The 21,229-nt window shown below is 37.5% G+C and overlaps 2 protein-coding genes across 2 annotated transcripts in view; both read right to left on the bottom strand.

The window, feature by feature from the left end:
- Positions 1 to 4,854, bottom strand: part of LOC130915435 (neurexophilin-1-like) — a 33,557-nt gene extending 28,703 nt beyond the window's left edge. The window contains exon 1 of the mRNA XM_057835451.1: positions 4,575 to 4,854. Coding sequence (XP_057691434.1) covers positions 4,575 to 4,853 — 279 coding nt within the window. The 5' untranslated portion in view covers position 4,854. The remainder of the gene's footprint in view (positions 1 to 4,574) is intronic.
- A 7,910-nt stretch (positions 4,855 to 12,764) lies between these two features.
- The window catches only part of thsd7ab (thrombospondin, type I, domain containing 7Ab), a 303,730-nt gene continuing 295,265 nt past the window's right edge, over positions 12,765 to 21,229 (bottom strand). The window contains exons 27-28 of the mRNA XM_057834514.1: positions 20,715 to 20,802; positions 12,765 to 17,506 (exon numbers count right to left, since the gene is read on the bottom strand). Coding sequence (XP_057690497.1) covers positions 17,413 to 17,506; positions 20,715 to 20,802 — 182 coding nt within the window. The 3' untranslated portion in view covers positions 12,765 to 17,412. The remainder of the gene's footprint in view (positions 17,507 to 20,714; positions 20,803 to 21,229) is intronic.

Genomic DNA, 21,229 nt, shown 5'->3' with positions numbered 1-21,229 from the left:
TTACACAACAGGTTCATGACTTCTACTAAAGCTCTGAATACTTCTCTGAAGGTTTTAGTTTTCCATGATGTGTTTCTGGTTCCTGTCATGTTTTAGAACCCTTGAACAAGCTTTGTCAGACAGGCTTCCATTAATGGTTTAAGGCCACTTAATAAGGTTTTATGACTGCTACCAAGATTTTGGGACTCTGATTAAGGCTTTATATAGTTCCATGAAGGTTCTATGGTCTTCAAGTAAGTTCTTAGAAGTCTTACAAAGGCTTTGGTGAATTCCAAAAAGGCCTTGCTTAGGTTTTTGGATTCCTCTTAAGCTCTTAAAGACTTCCACTTAGTTTGAAGGTGTTTCCAGTAAAGTTTGCAGGCCCCTGCTAACTCATACTAAGGTCTACCATGGTTTTAGAACTCCTACTAAGGTATCACAACCCCCCAGCGGAAGACTTTGGGGACTTCCATCTAGTGCAAAATTGCAGAAGGTTTTTAGGACTCCTACAAAGGCTTTTGGTAGTCCCACAAAAATGCTATGACTTCTACTAAGGTTTTATCGGGGTCATATTGAGACTTTGAGGGACTTTTAGGGAATTGCTGAAAGGTTTTTTGACTTCTTCTATGGCTTTCAGATGTTTCACCAAGGCTTCCTACTAAGGTTTTGTGGACTACTTTAAGATTTTAGGACCATGACCGGATGTTAAGTAACTACAGAAGGGTTTGAAGTCCCCTACTAAGACGCTGGGAAGGTCCAGAAAGATGTTAAGACAGCTACTAATATTTTACGACTATTTTAGGACTTCGGAAAATATCCACGGGATCAATGAAAGGTTTTATGACTCTTTCAAAGGTTTTTGGGATGTTCCAGAAATGTTGTAGGACTCTGTTTGAAAGTTTAAGGACTCATGCAAGGTTTTATGACTTCTACTATGGCTCTGTAGACTTCTTGTAGGGTTTCTCATGAGTGGTTTGGGGTTCGAATTTTTATTTTTATTTTTTTTGGAACATTTTAAAAGCTTTGCGATGACTCCTTTTAAGATTTGAAGGGCAAAATGTTTTTTTGACTCCTTTTATGACTTCTACTATAGCTCTGAATACTTCTCTGAAGGATGTGTTTCTGGTTGCTGTCATGTTTTAGTACCCTTAAACAAGCTTTGTTAGACAGGCTTCCATTCATGGTTTAAGGCCACTTAATAAGGTTTTATGACTGCTACCAAGATTTTGGGACTCTGATTAAGGCTGTATATAGTTGCATGAAGGTTCCATGGTCTTCAAGTAAGTTTTTAGAAGGTGAATTGGCGAATTCCAAAAAGGCCCTGCTTAGGTTTTTGGACTCCTCCTAAGCTCTTAAAGACTTCCACTTAGTTCGAAGGTGTTTCCAGTAAGGTTTGCAGGCCCCTGCTAAGTGTGTAGCAGTTGTATCAAAGTGCTACCTGAGGGCAGGAGAGATGATGATGACAAATCAGAGTGTGGCAGGAAATCACAGGTGGACGTGCCTTATCTCCAGAGGAGTTGGGGGCACAATTACCAGCGTGACCTAGCGCTGCTGATATGTGAGAGCAACCGGTTTGAAGACCAGGGATCTCAAACTACTTTTAATACGGCTTTTTACGCGCCAGCTTCAAAGGCGGAGTGACGTACGCTGCCATTGACGGGGATGGACGTCCGATCCTTTGGAACCAGGAGGGGCCCTCCTGGTTCGAATGGATCGGACATCTATCGCTGTCAATGGAAGCCAATGAGTTAATTTTCTTGTTCTTCAGGAGTTTAGGATGCGGCATGTAAGGTTTTAGGTTGGGGGTTGTAAATGATTAGCGAGCTTAGTCAGCTGTGAAATTGAGTTTATGCTTTTCAAGACGGCAAATTCAATTGGATAATGGGAATGAAGTTGTAGAGAATAATTAATAGTAATTGACTTCTTTCCATCACTATGCAAATTAAACACTGATAACGCCGCGGGAGCTTTTTAAGTGAAGTTTTTACGCGGATTACGGCCGCTGTTTCCTGCCGATTGCTTTGTTGACGCGTTCATCAGCGCAAGGCGCGACGGCGGGGCGGCGAGGTTACCGGCTCACGCCGGATTAAAGCAATTGGATTGTCACAAACGTCAAGACTGACATTTTTTAAAAAGGAAAAAAAAAAAAGAATTTTTTTTTTTTTTTTTTTTTTTTTTGCACCCGCTGAGGCAATTTTCTTTTTGTTTTTCGAAAGGGAGAGGCGGAGTTAGTCCAAAAACAGACACGCACAAGCATGTTATTATTTATTAAATATTTTTTCTAGAATTTTATTTTCGATAATTGCTAATAGTAATAATTTGATAGCAGACATTCAATAGTTATGCATATTATTTCATTTATTATTATTATTATTTTATTCTTATAATTTTCTATTTTTATTGTTTAATAGTTTCATTTTAGGCTATGGTTTGATTCTACATTACTTTATAATCATTGGTAATGTATTTTATTTTTCTATTTATTTTTATGACTATTTTAGAAATGTGAGCTTATAATTATTCAATTTATATTTTTATTTAAAAAGTTTTATTTTAAATATCCTTTTAATATTTAATTTTGTTATTTTTTTAGAATACGTGCAAAAGTTTTGTTATTATTTAATGTTTTACATTTATATTTTTTCTTTTGTCATTGTTTTGAAAAAGTTTTTTTTTTCCTTTTTTAAAATTACATTTTTTTTTTTTTTACCTTCAGACATGCAACAGCTTGCTACATTTCAATTACTTTCTTTTATATGATTATTATGGGTGTTTTATATTTTCATTGTTTTAATTTTTCATTATTTTATCCATAGTTTTGGAATAATTTTGCAGTTCACCCAAAAAAGTAAATCTGTAAGTGCAAAAAAACCCAACTAGCGCTTACAGAAAATACCTAAAACAAGCGTTTGTATCAATTCAACAGTTTTTTGTTGACCAACGCACAAAAAAAAAAAAAAAAAAAAAAAAAAAAAAATCACTTCTTTCTGCTTTTTAGTCGAAAACTGGTTCGTGACGGTACTGAAAATCTATTGCCGTCATGATCTGTGTGTCTGACGGGCTTAGAACTCTCACTAAGGTTTTAGGCCCCCTACTGAGGGATTGCATTCTCCCAAGGATTTACACTAGAAAGGACTGTAGGTTTAAGATTTTAAGGACTTTCACCAAAGTTTGTTGATCCCCTACTGAAGGCTTTTTCATGTTTCCCACAAAGGCTTAGTACATCCACTATAGTTCTAGTATTTAAACAGGATTTTAGGATCTTTCAAACTCAAAATATATTAATATTTATAGTCCCAGGAGGGATTGGCAGCAATCATCCGATCACTGTCAACTCTCCCAGTCCAAATGGATTGGACATCTAACACCGTCAATGGCAGCCAATGAGTTAAGCAACTCTATTTTGATAGCTGATGAAGCCTTTAAAGATATTGTTGACCTCAAAATTGTCCAAAACCTCTTTTTTGAACCAAATATTTTCTCATACATTTTTTATTTGAATGAATGTTTTTTAGGTGGCATGGTGGTAGAGCGGTTAGCACGTCTGCCTCACAGTTCCAATACCCGGGTTCAATCCTGTGCCTCTGTCTGGAGTCTGCATGCTCTAAACGCACCTGCGTCGGGTTTTCTTTGGGTACTACCCCTTCCTCGCACATCCCAAAAATATGCATAGTAGTCTGATAGAACACTCCAAAGATTGTCCCTAGGTATGATTGTGCATGAATGGTTATTTTTCTCCTTGTGCGCTGCCATTGGCTGGCAACCAGTTCCGAGTGTAGTCTGCCTAACGCCTATAGTGAGCTGAGGTAGGCTCCGGCACCCCAGCGACCCTCCTGGGCATAAGCGGCTCAGAAGATGGATGAATGAATGAACATTTTCAATTAAAAATAAATAAAAAGAGTGACAATCAGTAAGGACATAAAAATTACATACTGGATTTCTTAAAAGGCATACATTTTTTTAAATGCAATCTTGAGTCGTGAGGTTAAAGGTCACAGAGGTCAGAAAAATCAGAATGAGAAATTATATAATGAGCGATTATAACACTTGAAAGGTATATTTGCAATATGAAACAGAAGAGGTGATTACATTTTGGGGTAATGAGGTCAAAGGTCACAGAGGTCAGAAAAGGAATTTCGCAATAATTCAAACCCTAACCCTAACCCAAATAAGGGATTACATATTGTAAAACTTGCACGATATGTTTGTAATATGGAACGGAAGACGCGATTCAATTGTAGAGTTGTGAGGTCAAAGGTCACAGAGGTCAGAGAAGAGTTTGAATATGAATGCAGTTTTCTAATAGCTAGCGTCATGAAAACTACAAATTAGGCTTTTAAATCACTTGTCTATTGAAATTTGAATGTAGTCCTTTTTCTTGAATCACGTTTACCACCGTTGGAGCATTTAAATTGCGTCAAAAAGTCCGCTATTTAAATTCAAATTCAAATTCTACACAGCTGAGCTTCCAGAGAACCACACACTTGACCGCAACTTATTGATTTTTTAAAGTCTAATCTTCTTTTGGTCCCAAGAAAAAGGACAATTTGAAGGGAAATGCTGCAAAAGGCAAAGGTGAAGGTATGTGAACTCACCAGAGAGATGATTGACAGCAGCAGAGCCCAGCAGTAGCGTGCGGTGGGCATGTTGGGACCACCGAGCGTCTTGTCTCGTCGTCCTCTCGGATTTGGGGGAAAAGAAAGCCCCCCCCAAAAAAGCCCCTGTTGACCCAACTTGAAATTAAGTGCAGGGCCGGAGAAAGGTGGTGGTGGGGGGGGGGGGGGGGGGCGTCCCGAGGCGGAATGATCGGGAGGGTCTTCTGGGTTGGGGGAGTGGACGGTGAGTTCAGGGGGGACGCTGCGCTGTTTGTACATGAGAGCATCGGTGTGGTGGGGATGTTTTATACTCGCACGCAGGGATGCGGGATGGGAGTAAAGGGGGGCGTGGGGGAGAAAGAGGGGCGAGAGAAGGACTTGGGAGAAGTTGAGATGTTGTCAGGGTGCCCTCAAGTGTCGATATTATGTACTGCGACTCATTTGGGGATGGAACAGCAAGAAATTGTTGAATACTCTATTAGAGAAAATTATATGAAATTACATAAATATAAGTATCTAAATATACTTATGTTTACTAAATAAAAAAATGAAATAAAAAAATGAAACTATGTATTGCAAAGTAACAACATGGGTGAAGTAAAAATAAAATTAGTAGGAATACTCTTATTAAAATTAAAAAAAAAAAAAAAATTGAAAATTAAATTTTAAACAAAACCCCCCCCCCTAAGAATTAAATGATTTATTAATGAAATGTAATACACTAAACGTAAAAATATAACTATTAAAAAAAACATGGAAAATTATGAGGACATATTTTCATAAAACAAAAAAAATGTCATTAACAAATATGAGAATGAAATACCGGGTCTATCGAAAATAAAATAGAAATTAACAACATGAAAATAAAATAATTATAATAATATAAAGATACCAACTTTTTTCAACTGAAATTAAACAAATATATATAAGTCTAAAAATGGATATATAACAAAAACTACACTTTTTTTAAATGAGCAAAACAGCTTGCAAATCTGATTAATACTTTATAAATATCATTAATTAAAATATCAAAACAATATACTGTATACTCTATATAGGCCAACCCAAAAATATAGCATATAAAAATATTAGTATATAGGTATCATCTTTTGTTAAACATATTAAGTATATAAACAAAACAAAAAATATATGAATCAAATTGATCTTTAACAACAGTATACTTTACATATATTTTTTCATTTAAAAAAAAAAACAAAAAAGAGCAAAAATGTCTTGCAAATGGATTTAAAATATTAAAAATCTAATGAATTTAAAACATCTTTATAGTCATGGCTGAAAATTAAATGCATTAACCAACATTTGCAAATCACCTGCATCTTACTACATACAAAATATATAAAAATATATTTTGTTAGCAATAAACTGTCCACTACAGTGTACTAATAAATTCCTCCCTTTGTGTTTGGACTGTAACCTGTTTCTTCTTCCACGCTCATGACCTTTCTTTTGTCCTTGCTTCCCCAAGTAAATCGATAACCTTATCTTGTCTTCTATCTTATCGAGAAAAAAAAAAAGACACATCCACCATGAAAAAGCCAAATTGTCACTACACCGTCTTTGCTATAGGCAGTAATAAAAACATGTATTCCATAAATGCAAAATGCGTCACTATTACACGAAATAATGATTTTTCAAGTGTTATTTGCAGGTTTTGTCTTTCAGGTTGTTGGAACAAACGAACAAAAAGAAGAAATGCTGTAAGAGCAAAGATAAGAGGAAAGGTCAAAATCAATCTTGTAAACGGTGGCGCGTCGCAATCCAATGTAGTGTGATAGCATCTCGGCTGCATCCAAACACATTAAAAAAAAATCGGCTCGCGGCTCAATTAGCATCACTTGACTGGAGGATTACGCTTCTTTTAACTCATTGGCTAGCAGGGCTAGCATAGATAGCGTCGTATTTTAGCATGGATCGCACGTCATTTTAGCATGGGTTGGACATATGTTGTCGTCAATAGTAGACAATGAGGTAAAAAAAATAAAAATTTGTTCTTCCTCTGGCTGAGATGCACTCAGTCGCTGCTAGCCCTCCCTCTTCAAATGGATTGGACGTCTATTGCCGGCAATTAGTTAAGCAGTGTCTGACCAAGCTATGATCGCAGTCACTTTACATTAAAGTGAGTATGCAGCAAATTAGTATTACAGAAAATCAATTGCATTTCAAAACACGTGGTATCGGTACAGTATCGGCATTAGACGACACCACTAAGTGTCGGATTGGGAGCCAAAAATTATATCAGTATCGGTGCAGCACGAACTGAAATACGATTGCATGGTTTAAAATGAAACAAAAGCATTTGAATTAAAGTCCTTTTTAATTTTTTTTTTAACTTTGTCAAGACTAAACATGTTGGGTGGGGCAATATTTGGTAAACCAACCTATTTTCATTAATTTGACATTTATAATGACGTTTTCAGTGTATTTCAATAACAAAATTCTTCTATAACATACAGTGTATCACAAAAGTGAGTACCCCATTCGCATTTCTGCAGATATTTAAGTATATCTTTTCATGGGAAAACACTGACAAAATGACACTTTGACACAATGAAAAGTAGTCTGTGTGCAGCTTATATAATTTATTTTCCGCTCAAAATATATTTTGCCATTAATATCTAAACCCCTGGCAACAAAAGTGAGTACACCCCTTAGAAACTATGTACATCCCTATATGTCCAAATTGAGTACTGCTTGCCATTTTCCCTTCGAAATGTCATGTGACTCGTTTAGGGCTGCAGCTATCGAATATTTTAGTAATCGAGTAATCGACTGAAAATTCTATCGGTTAATCGAGTAATCGGATAGAACATTTTAATTATAATTATACATGAGAAAAAAAGACATTTAATCCAATATTGAACCATTTTCAGTCAATCAATGTCTTTATTTTGGATGCACATTGTTGAAAACGGCCAACAATTGCATCTCAGGTGTGACTAAAAAAAAAATAATTCACTGCTTTCACTGAAAAAACTTCCAGATCTTATAAAAAAAACAACATATTTCTTACCTAAAAATGTAAATACGCTTGATAACACACATCACTTGAAAGCTACGTGTTTTTCCCACGTGTTTCAATTTAATTTCCATTTGTGTCAAGCTATAAGTTCAAGTTAACTTTTAAGTTACCGGTAGTCTAAACTGTAAGTACTGATAGGATTTTGAATTTTTGGAGTGTTCAAAATAAATGCATGATACCTGCTGTATTGGAGCACATTAGGGACCAGTGCTACTTGGTGTTTTATTCAGCAATGACTACTGAGCTAAAACTGACAGTTAGCTTTATTATGTTTTAATTTTACACCCTCATCACTCTACAGCGCTGTTTTTTTACAAATAAAGCCTGTATGTAAAACACGTTAGCCACGCATCGACAGTGGTCATAATCAATAGAAACCTAGCCTTCCGAAAGGCGTAACGTTACGTGAGCGAGTGACAGCAACGTTATATTTATTAGCGATGAGATGTCTACTGCTTAAAGATGGCGGCTGTTTACTAATGCTGCCCAGACAAGGCCGAGTGTCATTTCGCATCTAGTCCTAAATGCATGCGATATCCATGAGACGCATCGGACACTACCTGCTACGGCACTAGCATCATGCGGGCGTAGTTTTTAGCAATGTCGGCGTAGTTTGTAGCGGCTGTGGTAAGTTTTATTGCTTCTTCTTCTACGCACGTGACGTCAGCGCGTCGTCCCGCATTAAAAGTAGTCCGCGGAAACGTTATGCTTGAAGCTGGCAAAATTAAACGATTCCTCGAGGTGAATAAAATTACTCGAATCAGTTTTTAAACTCGAGTTACCGTACTCGAGTTGCTCGAGTATTCGTTTCAGCTCTAGACTCGTTACAGGAGTGCTGTCAGCATTGCTGCAGAGATTGAAGAGGTGGGGGGTCAGCCTGTTAGTGCTCAGACCATACGCCACACTCTACATCAAATTGGTGTGCATGGTTGTCACACCAGGAGGAAGCCTCTTGTGAAGATGGTACACAAGAAAGCCCGCAAACAGTTAGCTGATGACATGTCAACACAGCACATTGATTACTGGAACCATATCCTATGGTCTGATGAGACGGACTGGCTTTCTTGTGTGTAGATAGTTAAATATCTGCAGAAATGTGAGGGGTGTACTCACTTTTGTGAAACACTGTATGCAGGAATAAGTCCAGACCAATTGCATCACATGAATGCTCGCCTTTAGTCTCAAACTTAAAAGTTATCATGTTCGCTCTGTTTCCTGACTTTTTGACATAGACCAGAACTACGGTTACCAATTTATTTTATTTATTATTATTCGTGGATGAAATATTTCCATTGACGAAAACAACAATGGAATAAACCTTGTTGGTTTATATTAACAGCCTAATTAATTTAGGGAAATTACAAGATAAAGCTCAGCAGAGGGCAAACAAACCTAATACAGTGGTACCTCTACATACAAATTTAATTCGTTCCAGGACCTGGAAAACATGTTGCTGAGAGATATATGCTCGGATAATAGCTTAGCCCATGCTCGTACATAGAGGCAACCCAGCTGTGCGTGTGTGCGTGTATGTGAGTGAGCGCGCGTTATTTTCCCCGTCTTACCTTGTGGAGAAGTAGACGCTGCATCCTTTTTGACTGAATATTTCAGCTAGGAATATTTATAATACACTGAAATAGGATTGTTCCGATCATGTTTTTTTGCTCCCGATCCGATCCCGATCGTTTTAGTTTGAGTACCTGCCGATCCCGATATTTCCCGATCCGATTGCTTTTTTTTTTTTTTTGCTCCTGATTGAATTCCAATCATTCCCGATAATTTTTCCCGATCATATACATTTTGGCAATGCATTAAGAAAAAAATGAATAAAACTCGGACGAATATATACATTCAACATACAGTACATAAGTAATGTATTTGTTCATTATGGCAATAAATCCTCAAGATGGCATTTACATTGTTAACATTCTTTCTGTGAGAGGGATCCACGGATAGAAAGACTTGTAATTCTTAAAGGATAAATGTGACTTTGTATATTGTGACTAAATATTGCCATCTAGTGTATTTGTTGAGCTTTCAGTAAATGATACTGAAGCCATTTAACTTCTGCCCAAATGCATGATGGGAAGTGCAACCATGACTGTGCGTTGTGGTACCAATTGATATATCTTCTCTGCGTTGGGAAATAACATAGGGTGTTAAGAAAAAGATCAACTACTACCTTTCTTCCCCACATTGCTTCCCACGATTATTCTAATCGTTGGGAGAGGGATTGTAAGGCTTTAGCCATATTAATAAAGGCTTCAAAGGCTGCCAAAATTCACTCTACTCATTTTAGGCTGCCTTATAGCTCCATATACTGTATGGGTAAAACAGCGCCATTATAGATTGAACGCGGCAATGCGTGAGTGGGTCGTGCAGCGCATGCGTTAAATATTGTAACGTGATAAATGTAAATAATATTTTAACTCTCGCCGTTAACGCGATAAATTTGATAACCCTACCTTAAGCTTAAACTAAAGACTCTGAAAGAGTGTAACACATTATGTCTGTAACGTTAAATACAATTAGAAAACGATTTAATTAAAAAAATATATATATTAAAAAAAGGCATGTCCGATATTTTTTTGCCGATTCCAATACTTTGAAAATGACGTGATCGGACCCGATCGATTGGGACATCTCTACACTGAAACACTTTGCGGGAAAACTATTGAAATTGCGACACTGTCGTAAATCGTCAGATTTCGAGCATGTCGTCATATGTCGAGACAAATGATGAGTGAAATTTTACGTCGGGTGTCGAAAGGATCGCATGTCGATGCGATCGTATCTCGAAGTACCACTGCATACAAAAAATATGACAAGACAGAATTCAAAAGCAACTGCAACAATCACTAATGCTCTTAAAATGAACATAGGCCCGAATTCCCTCATGCATTACCACCCACTAGCACCCCCTGCTGATGGATTAACGTTGCTACGGCAGAAAACTTTAATCCATGATTGTAAACTAACAAAAGTGGAGCGAGTATTAAAGTCCTTCTGGATTTCAGCTTGCGTGAAAGACAAAAAAAAAAGACCAAAAAAACCTTTGTGTTGTCACCGTGTCCTGGTTTTTATTATCGCGTTTTCTTCCCGCACACACAAACAACCTGTACAAAACGAATGAGCTTTTCTCTTTTGTCTTCTTGCTCATTTTTTCCCCCGTCACTACAGAACTTGCATCAGAACAGCAAAAAGTATCATACAGCCACTTTTGCAATATTCAAACTAAACATTTTCTGTGTAATACAAAATAAATGTACACATACTTTTTTTTCGGAAAACAAGAAAATAAAAAAGTTGCGCGTTTTTCTTTTTTCGTTTTTTTTTACAAATTCACCAGAGTAAACAGTGTCCCACATCAGTCGTTCTTTGTTTTTTTTTTTTTTCCCACCTCATGAATAATAATAAAGCTTATATGACAAACATGAGTGTTCATTTGTGATGATTTTGTGAATGACTGCGTGTTAGTTGGACCCTCTCAAGTAGAAAAAACTGCAAGTGAAAGTCAGTAAGGCAGTTGAAAGAAAAATCGGAAAGGAGATTGGCCAGTAGGAGGCGCCAGTGAATCCCTTTGGGGCGTTTGGGGGTTTAATGGCGAGTTATGAAAATTCGCCGCGATGCTCGGCTCACACACAATGACTAAACAAAACAAGATTACAAGTTTCGCATTGTCCATCTAGCTAACATACGTGCTCGGTAGCAATCAGGCAAAAGTTGAAGGAATAGTTGGTCTTGAAATGACCTTGAGAAATAGGCAGAATCACCTAAAAATGGCAGCTTCAGACAAAAATTACAGTATGGGCTTCCTGGGATGTTCTGACACGGAGACTTTTTTTTGTGGGTCTACTCATGAAAAACATGTATACCAATTTTTACCATACTGAGTTGAATTGGCTTTAGGGGCTCAATTTTTTAAAATACTTGCCAAAATGGCCCTGAAACGGCAGCTTTGAACCAAACTTCCTGTGTCTGTTCAGACACTGGTTGAGAGTTTTTTTTTTGTGTCAACTCATGATACACATGCCTACCAATTTTCATGTTGCTGAGTCGAATTGGCTGGGGGGAATGAATTTTTAAAATGTATTTAAAATACTTGCCAAAATGCGCCTGAAATGGCCACTTTTAACAAAAGAACAGGTAGTCCCCATGTTACGAACGAGTTCTGTTCCTACGCTGGCGACATAACCCGAATTTCCGTGTAAGTCGGAATGAAGCCTTTAAGTACCCCTAAATCTCAAAATAACTATAAGAATAGTCTAAAAGTATTGTATTTTGTTTAATGATGGATGATACACTGCCCTCTGGTGGCAGCGTTGGGTCTGGCTGGACTGTTACCTTGTATGAGAAGCAGACTCAGAACTCAGACATGGATAAAGGATAGCTGTGCTCTGGTTTGGCCCACATAAGGCTGTAAGTTGCTTCAGCTAATATATGTTTGTGTATGCATTTGAAATTAGGTTCACAGCTACAGTTTGTGGAGTTACGTGTGAGCGATTTGCTATGAGAATTGTAAATATGTTAGCATTCGTAGCATTTAAGCTTGCGGACTTTTTTCAGGCCAATTAGGCTAATTTATTGTACTAAATTTACATATTGATTAGATTAGATCAGTGGTTCTTAACCTTGATAAAGGTACCGAACCCCACTGTGGAGTCACCGAACCCTTCAGAATTAGATCATAAAGCAATTTTTTTCAAATTAAAAACCGATATATGGCGGAAAACACTCAGGTGACTTGAAGTTCCGCTCTGACACCCCGAATATGGCCAGATTTCAAAATTGTACTGTATGCATGATACATCATTGGAAAGCTTAAAATCTCAATTTTCTGGGGGAACAAAAATTTTGAACTGGAAGGCATTAAAAAAAATTTTTTAAACAGCAAAACCCTAATTGGAGGCGAGAGCACGAGAGAGCAGAATTAAAGACGCCACGATTTTAACGAGATATTATCGCGTACTTACCTTGTTTCGATCCAAAACTCCATGTAGTATGTATCACTGAGTGTCAAGACACAGCTGTGAATGGCCACAGCCGGATTTTTTTTTTTTTTTTTTTTTTTTTTTAATTTTATGGGTGAAACATGGTTATATAACAAGGGTCGCAATGCAGAAATGGCAGACAACAAGGAGTGGTTGAGATTTTCTTTTTCATATAGTTACCCTTTTAAATGTTATTTAAAAATTTTTTTTTTGTTTGGATCAATTATTTATCATCTAACATATCGGGAAAAATGCGACAGTAACAAAAAAAAAATACAATTAAGCAATTTTTATGAGTTAGATATCCGTGACTTTTTTACAGACGCCAAATTTTTCATTGTGACGTAATTCGTTTAAAAGTTTAAAATATGCGAGTGAATAATTCCTTAAAGTATATATATTTTTTTAAACTAAATATTAGACCAATAAATGATTCTAAACCAAAAATTACAGACATTTTGAATAATAAATATAATTACCCTCTTTTTATGGCTAGGTTAAAACAAAAGCGGTTGCGCGACGTCTGTAAACGGGGGTTTTCAGGGTAAAACGGACAAATTAAAAATAGTTCAGAAGCTTAGTGCGCCATGAATCTACTATGGCAGCATATAGACATATTGTTCTATCAAACATAAGAGTTGTTTTGGCTTAAAATACAGCAGCTTCTTTTAAAGAAGAGTGCAAGAGCAGAAACTGCTTTTTCAGTCTTGTCTGTGTTTTCCGCCATATCTAAACTAACAAGCTAATAATTTAGCAAATTCCCGTTCCAAATTCTTCTCATTTTGAAAGCATGTTTTATTAACAGGTCAAAATTTGAGATCACAGAGCCAATTAGTCTGTTGTATTCCCTCTTACCAAGTGCGAGTCAACCTTCCACTGAGCAAACCAGTTCCAACTCCCATCAGTTCGAGGACTACCAGTTAAAAGAAATGGACTAAACCTGTAAATTGGGAGCAAACCAGTCCAAAACCTGGTTTAAAAAGCCACTTTGCCTACATTTAATCAGCGTACGAAAATAGGGCTCTGCGTTATCTTTATCTTCGCTGAACCCCTGGGGTTCGATCGAACCCAGGTTAAGAACCACTGGACTAGATGGATGTTTGACCTCTAATTGTGTTGTGTCAAATGTTTTATTGTTAAAATGTGTGTCGTTTTGAACAAAGAAAAAAGAGAAACGACTGGAGACAAAATGGTGGACGAGACTCAGATCTTGCTAAGTCAAAATCGCGTAAATCGAGTACGTCGTAACCCGGGGACTACCTGAAATAAACTATGTCTATAACTATGTCTTTTCCGACATTGGTTACTGAGAATTTTTGGTGCGTCTACTCATGACAGACACATCAGCCACATTTCATGTTGCCAATTTAAATTGGCTTTGAGGGCTGAATTTTTAACATTTTTTTTTTTTTTAAATACTGATAAAAAATTACCCTTAAACAGTAACTTTGAATCAAAGTGGCAGACTTCCTATGGCTTTTCAGACACTTGTTATGGAGTTTTTTGTGGATCTTCTCATGACAGACATGTCAACCAATTTTCACGTCGGTAAGTTGAATTGGCTTTGCGGTGGCTGAATTTTTAAAAATATTTTGAAAATACTGATACCTTAAAACGGTTGTTTCAAACCAAAGTGGCAGACTTTCTGTGTCTTTTCGGTTATTCGTTACCGAGACTGTTTTTGTGAGTCTACTCACGACAGACATATCTGCCAAATGTCATGTTGCTAAGTTAAATTGGCATGGGGGTATGAATTTTTATAAGCTAAAAGTTGTTTATTTTTAAATTTCTTAAAAATTACCGTGAAATAAGTTATTTCGAAGCGAACTGGCAAATTTCCTCTGGCTTTTTGGACTTTTTTGTGGGTCGGCACATAATAGAAGCCACCTACCGAATTTTATGTTGCAAAGTCGAACCAATTTCAGGGACTGAATTTTCGAAGATCGTCAAGATTGTCTTAGAAGAGCTTACAGAAATGGTGTCAAAATGGCCGCCTCAAGCAAAATGTCAGAGTTCCTGTGTTTTAAAATAAAGGAGAAATACGTGTTTCAGCTTTCACATGATACATTAGATGACCTCCACAAACGACAAAAGGTACTTTTTTTTTGCAATAAAAAAAATCTATACATATGATGTTATCTACAAATGAGTATTAGGGTCACACTGAAAGGAAAAAAAAATAATTGTGAGAAAGTTTTTTGTGTGTGTCAGAATGGAAAATTATAATTTGAGGGACAAAGATTTCCGGAGTAATTTAGTATTTGTTTTGGGAGAAACGATGAATACCTGTTTTTAGTAAAACACACATATTTAAAGATAATTAGTTGCATTTTTAGAGGGGAAAAAGAAATTAGAGAAATAATTCATTAACACAAAGTCATTTTCTCGGATTTTTCAGGAAAGAACAAAAAACTGAACCATTCGTTGAATTTTTAGTTTTATATTTTTATTTTAATATTGTTTGGTAGAAACATAGGCATGTTTTAAGTAAAACACACATATTTAAAAATAATTAGTTGCATTTTTAGAGGGGAAAAAAAAAGAAGTAATTCATTCGCAAAAAGTCATTTTTTCAGATTTTTCAGGAAAGAACAAAAAACCGAACCATTTGTTGAATTTTTGATATTTACTAATTTTTTTTTTTTGTTAAAAAAAAAAAAAAAAATCAGGCTAAGTTTGAAACATGAAATGGAGAGATGATTAAATTTTGAGGTAATTACGTAGGTCAAAGGTCACAGAAGTCAGAAAACTTCAGGTCAGGTCAGAGTTTCGCAATAACTCAGGAACGAAAAAATGGATTTTTATTTAACTTGCAGGCAGTGTTGTTTTCGTCAACAATGACGATAACAAAAACATTTCGTCAATGAACATTTTTTTCATGACAATGACGCTCTAAAAAAGGTGTCTTGGGAGACAAAAACATAACGAGATGGATGCCAGTTGTCGTCTGACGAGAAGAGATAAAAATTCGCCATAGTTTCCGGTATAAATTCACAATATGTGATATTTTCTTATTGTATGTGTTGTTACAACGCATTTAGCAGTGTTTGGCCGTGTCACTCATGTGACGTGCTGCACCTCCTCCTCATCACCCCATTCCAGGCTCATTTTGTGAAACATGTCAGGTGCTGCTTGGTAAGTTTTGGTTTCTTATCTTGGCTAGATCTGACATGTTGCTTTAGTCTTTAAAGGTCTGTGCTGAGTGATCATCACACAGTAAACTTTGTAGCGTTAGCCTAGCCTTCGTATTGGCATAGCGCTTGCGTTAGCATTAGCATTTAGCGCAGTGTCTTCTTAAACTCTTGGAAAACATTTTACATGCAGTTCGAGGCGTCCAGGTGAGTTGAATTAATTGCAAATAATGTGCTATTTTCTTATTTTATCATCATGAAAATGGTGATGTCCTTGTAGATTCTACAGGTAGGTGCTCGTCTGTCATGTTCATTCGAAATTGTGGAAACCTTTTATTCATTTATTTATTTATGGACTAAAACTTTTGAATTTTATGGATGAAAACATTTAGAGAATTGTCGACTAAAACTAGACGAAGACAAACACATTTTAAAATGACTAAAATATGATCAAGACTTATAAGTATTTTCGTCCAAAAGACTAAGACTAGGACGAAAATTAAAATGGCTGCCAAAAACAACACTGCTTGCAGGATATATTTGTAAGATTAAAATGGAGAAGTGTTTAAATTTGGGGATTTTCGGGTCAAAGGTCAAAGAGGTCAGAGTAGGTATTTCACTAACTTGTTTCATACGCAAAAGGGAGTGCCTGCTCTATCAAATATGGTGTTGCTTTAAATGTATTCCTCTAGTTTCTTCTTTTTTCATTAATGTTAATATGCTTTAAAAAAAAAAAAAAAACAGTATTTTTTTTTTTTTTAAATACTTTGAAACCTTATTCTGGAATGCATGAAAAATGTTGGGTTAAAAAAAAATCCTTATATAAAATGTAATTTTTCGGGCGAGATTTCACGAGAAAAATTATTCCTCATTATTTTTATTAATATTATTATTTTAACATTTGTTAATCTTTAATTTTTAATCTTCCTTTTGGGGAAAAAAACATTTTATTTGGCAGAATTTAATAATCAAAGATCCATGTTCCATTTTTTTTTTTTTTTTAAACAAAATGCACATTAACCCATTGGCTCTCATTCACGATGATTGACGTCTCATGCATTTTGAACGGGAGGACTGGCAGCGAATGAACGAATGTTCAAACGGATGGGACGTCTTCCACCGTCAATGGCAGACAATGAGTTAACGCCACTTTGCCATCAACACTTTTTTTTTCATTGCAGTGTGTCCCTAACACTGTTTTGTCTTTTCCTCTTTTATGGCATCAGCAGTCATTTGCTGCACTAATATAGTGCACGTTAGCGGCGACGGATACCGAGCCGGGAGCAGTTTCCATGGCGACGGCCGCCCCGATCCAACAACAACCAAGCGGTGGCGGCGTCCCTCTTTTGTCCGGCGCGAGGATTGGGCCGATTTTAAACCCCTTTATGGAGATTTGCCTCACGTTCATCCCTTATCATCTTTTTTGGCAACGGAGGAGGATGCGACATATCCCGTAAAGCCTCCGGCAGCTGCGGCTCAGCGTGAAAAAAAAAAGTCTTGGTTGGGTGGGGGGGGGGTAAGGAAAAAGGCATTTGACTCAACACTGCAGAGGTCATGAAGGCAAAAAAAAATTGTGAAGGAGGAGAGCACTTTTAGAAAACAAAGAGACGTGCTCTAAGAGGATTTGCTGTCTCGCCTTCGTGCTGTTAAAAAAAAAAAAAAAAAAAATCGGGAAACTACATGTCCGTGTCGCCGTCGTAGGCCAACGTCAGCGGTTTGAGACGGTTGTTCTGATGCTGCCTCGCTCGCTCCACTCGCTTTGGCTTCTTGCTGCCGTTGGCACACAGACACAGATTAGCATGGTTAGCGAGAATATGTGTTCTGATCATATTGCATCCATGTACTCACTGGTGCTCATTAGGTACACGTGCACTGGGTTATGATCAAATTCCTTTGAGTTTGGGGATTTTTGGAAGTAAATATTCAAAATACTTACAAGAAAAATTGGGATTTCCAACCGAAAAATGTGTGGGGTTGCTTTGCTTTCACCTCCCATTAATTTTGGGGTATTTTCTGTGACTTCTATGTGAACTCATTGGCTGAACTCAATGAGTCACTTCCAGTACATTTTAGGTCAATATGATGTCACTTCCTGTACATTTTGGATCAGTTCCAGTTTTGCATTTTTCTATAATTTCCTGTGCATTGGTCCCTTTTTGTTGATTTTGGGGCATTTACGGGTCACTTCCTGTTAATTTTGGGACACTTAGAGGCAGTGGTGCGGGAAGTGTGGTTCTGCAGCACCCCCTGGTGTTGGGGAGAAAAAAAGAATGTTGTGGTAGATTTTTTTTTTTTTTCAAATTAAAAAAACCAAAAACAAATAAATAAATAAAACATAGAAACAATTGCATTCATAATTTTGGAGATTAAAGTGCATGTGACACAAAGTAATTTTATTTCATAATACATGCGGTATTTTATGCACCAAAATGAAATGTACGGCGCCCCCCCCCGGGTGCCAGGGTAGGAAAAAAAAATCACAGCTAATCTGTACCCACAATTTAGTAATCTGTGGGTAAAGTTTACTAATCTGTACCCACGGTTTACTAATTTGTACCCACAGTTTAGCAATGACCCAGAAACAGTAGTCACCAATGTTTCGCGGGGACTCCAAACGCAGAGGGAACGACCGAGCAAGCACCTGCACGTTTTGCCCTCGGCGAACAAAGGGTTTTTAAAAGGTAGCTATTACATGTTTTCTTTGGTAGCCATCTAAAATTTCGCTTTCAGGTGTCATCAATCAATATGGCATGTTGTGTTTGCACATTTTTTTTTATTAGTAGACTGTGGGTACAGTTTAGTAATCTGTGTGTACAGTTTGCTAAACTGTGGGTACAATTTAGTAATCTGTGGTTACTACAGTTTAGTAAACTGTGGGTACAGTTTAGCAATCTGTGGGTACAGATTACTAAACTGTGGGTACAGTTTAGCAATCTGTGGGTACAGATTATTACAGTTTAGTAATCTGTGGGTACAGTTTAGTATCTGCACAAAAAAAATAGCTAATCTGTACCCACAGATTTGTAATCTGTGGGTACAGATTACTACTGTTTAGTAATCTGTGGTACAGATTACTAAACTGTACAGATTTGTAACCTCGAACCACAGATTTGTAATCTCTGGGTACAGATTAGTAAACTGTACCCACAGATTACTAAACTGTGGGTACAGATTAGCTATGATTTTTTTTTTTTACCCTGGCACCCGGGGGGCGCCGTAGTAATGTGTGGAAGCAATCGATATATTTATTCAAGTTTTTGAAACCCGCGCGTGAAAATGAGTGACCTGAGTCTCGGGCTAAGGAAGACGGCGGATGTGACATCAGAGAATGAGATCATCTTTAATTCGTTTATTTTTCGCGTCACGCCAGCCCGATGTGCTGAAGGCTTTTTGTTGCTACATCAGGGAGTTGATTTTTGTGAATGTTTTGATGTGTGAATAATGTGAATTTGAAAAATTTAACTATTTTTGCCAACGGAAATGAATGTTTTTTTTTAGTCATGAAACCAACAAAAAAACATGTTTTTGGCGCAATTGTGAACGTTAGGGAGGAAATCCAAAATCCCGTGAATTTTTCTAATGTTTTGAAGTTGGAACGGCATGAATCAATCACAGCAACGTATGTAATCAATGTAAGCATCCCCACAATTAATTGAATTGTTACTGTATTGTATTTAATTGATTACAAAGCACAGACAGAGGTGGATCTACGATTCAGGCGAAGTAGGTGATTGCCTTAGGCCCCCAACCAGTAGGGGGCCCCCAACAAGCACCGGAGCCAGCATCACCCCCAACTATTTGTCATGTATAATTATGTCAGCATACCAAACAAACAAATAACAAAACAAAAAAGAAAGCCATTTGAATGATAAATATGACTGGCAATGAATAATTAATATAATTATTATACTGCTATTATATATAGTAGTATACTATAATAATAATGCTAAGAATAGTTTTGAATAATGTTGGAAGGGCAAAGTCAGTGTTTTGAATCTGTTTACTTTCCATTCTTTTGCACTAGTAAATGCTATCAGCATTTAACCTCATTGTTTATTTGTGATTAATTATTGTTATTTACATGATTATTTATACATTTAATAAAGAATTTAAGTGTTCCAAAATGGTTTTGTGAATTAATAAGTGTCAACAAAAATTTCATATCTTAATTAGTTTAAAAAAAGAAAATTATTAGATTAGTCGACTAATCGTAAAACTACTTGGCTGACTAATTTAGGAGAAAATTTGTCATTTAGGACAGCCCTAGTGTACCGGAATATATTTCCTCCACACCCTTCTCATCTTTTCAACCCCTGACCCATGAAGAGGGCCCCTGAATATGTTCGCCTTTGGCCCCAAAATTGCCAAGTCCGCCATTGAGCACAGATGTACGTAATGAAATAGCCAGTAAGTACATTTTGTCAACGTTGTACATTGAAAGTACAAATGTGACAATGCTGCCCCTTGCTGGAAAATGAAATCAACACAGACGATGACGAGAAAGGAGAATGCAATGGCAGGATTTGACCACATGAGGGCAGCAACACAACATCAAGCAATCTAATGCATTGCTTCAGCCCTTCTGCTTATACATGGGATGTGTTTTATTTCCTCACCTGCTCGTCGGAGCTGACCGACCTGCTACAAGGCGGAGGGCGCGATGGGAGGGGCCGCAGGCACTTGAGGAACGGCATGCAGGGGTTAGGGGGTCTTGCTCTGATCAGCTGCCGCCGCTTTCAGCAAGCTCCTGACAATCGGGGCAGGTATACAGCGTCCCACTGGGGTCCTGCTGACCCGTCCACATAACCCCCCCGTTGGCGGCGTGCTCCTGGGAGGCCAGGGAGCGATGCAGCCGGGCGCAGTAGCTGCTGCCCTCGCCGTCAGGATGGTGGCGAGTGGCGGAGGGCGGATGAAGGAGGTGATGTGATGATGATGAGGAGAAATAAGGATGAGGAGAAAGAAGGAGGTATAGACTCACCAAGCCAGGTAGATCATGGACACGATGAAGATGAGCAGCACGAAGGCGCCTGCCGCTACGCCGTACACCCAAATCTTCAATTTGCCGTCTGTGGAAGAAGACTGACTAGTTAGCATTGTGGATCAAACGCTTGATGACTTGAATTTGTAGTCATTTAGTTTTGAAAAAGGAACACTCACATTTCTCGATTTATTCATTGCCTATTATAATGGAAAACATATATATATATATATATATTCATTCATTCATTCATTTTCCATGCCGCTTTTCCTCACGAGGGTCGCGGAGGTGCTGGAGCCTATCCCAGCTAACTCGGGGCAGTAGGCAGGGGACACCCTGAACTGGTTGCCAGCCAATTGCAGGGCACAAGGAGACATACAACCATCCACGCACACACTCATACCTACGGGCAATTTAGAGTGTTCAATCAGCCTACCATGCATGTTTTTGGGATGTGGGAGGAAACCGGAGTTCCCGGAGGAAACCCACGCAGGCACGGGGAGAACATGCAAACT

This window comes from Corythoichthys intestinalis, chromosome 4 (genome assembly GCF_030265065.1).
Source record: "Corythoichthys intestinalis isolate RoL2023-P3 chromosome 4, ASM3026506v1, whole genome shotgun sequence".
Taxonomy (NCBI): Eukaryota; Metazoa; Chordata; class Actinopteri; order Syngnathiformes; family Syngnathidae; genus Corythoichthys; species Corythoichthys intestinalis.
Note: the sequence above shows the minus strand (reverse complement) of the source record. Positions and strands in the feature narration are given on the sequence as shown.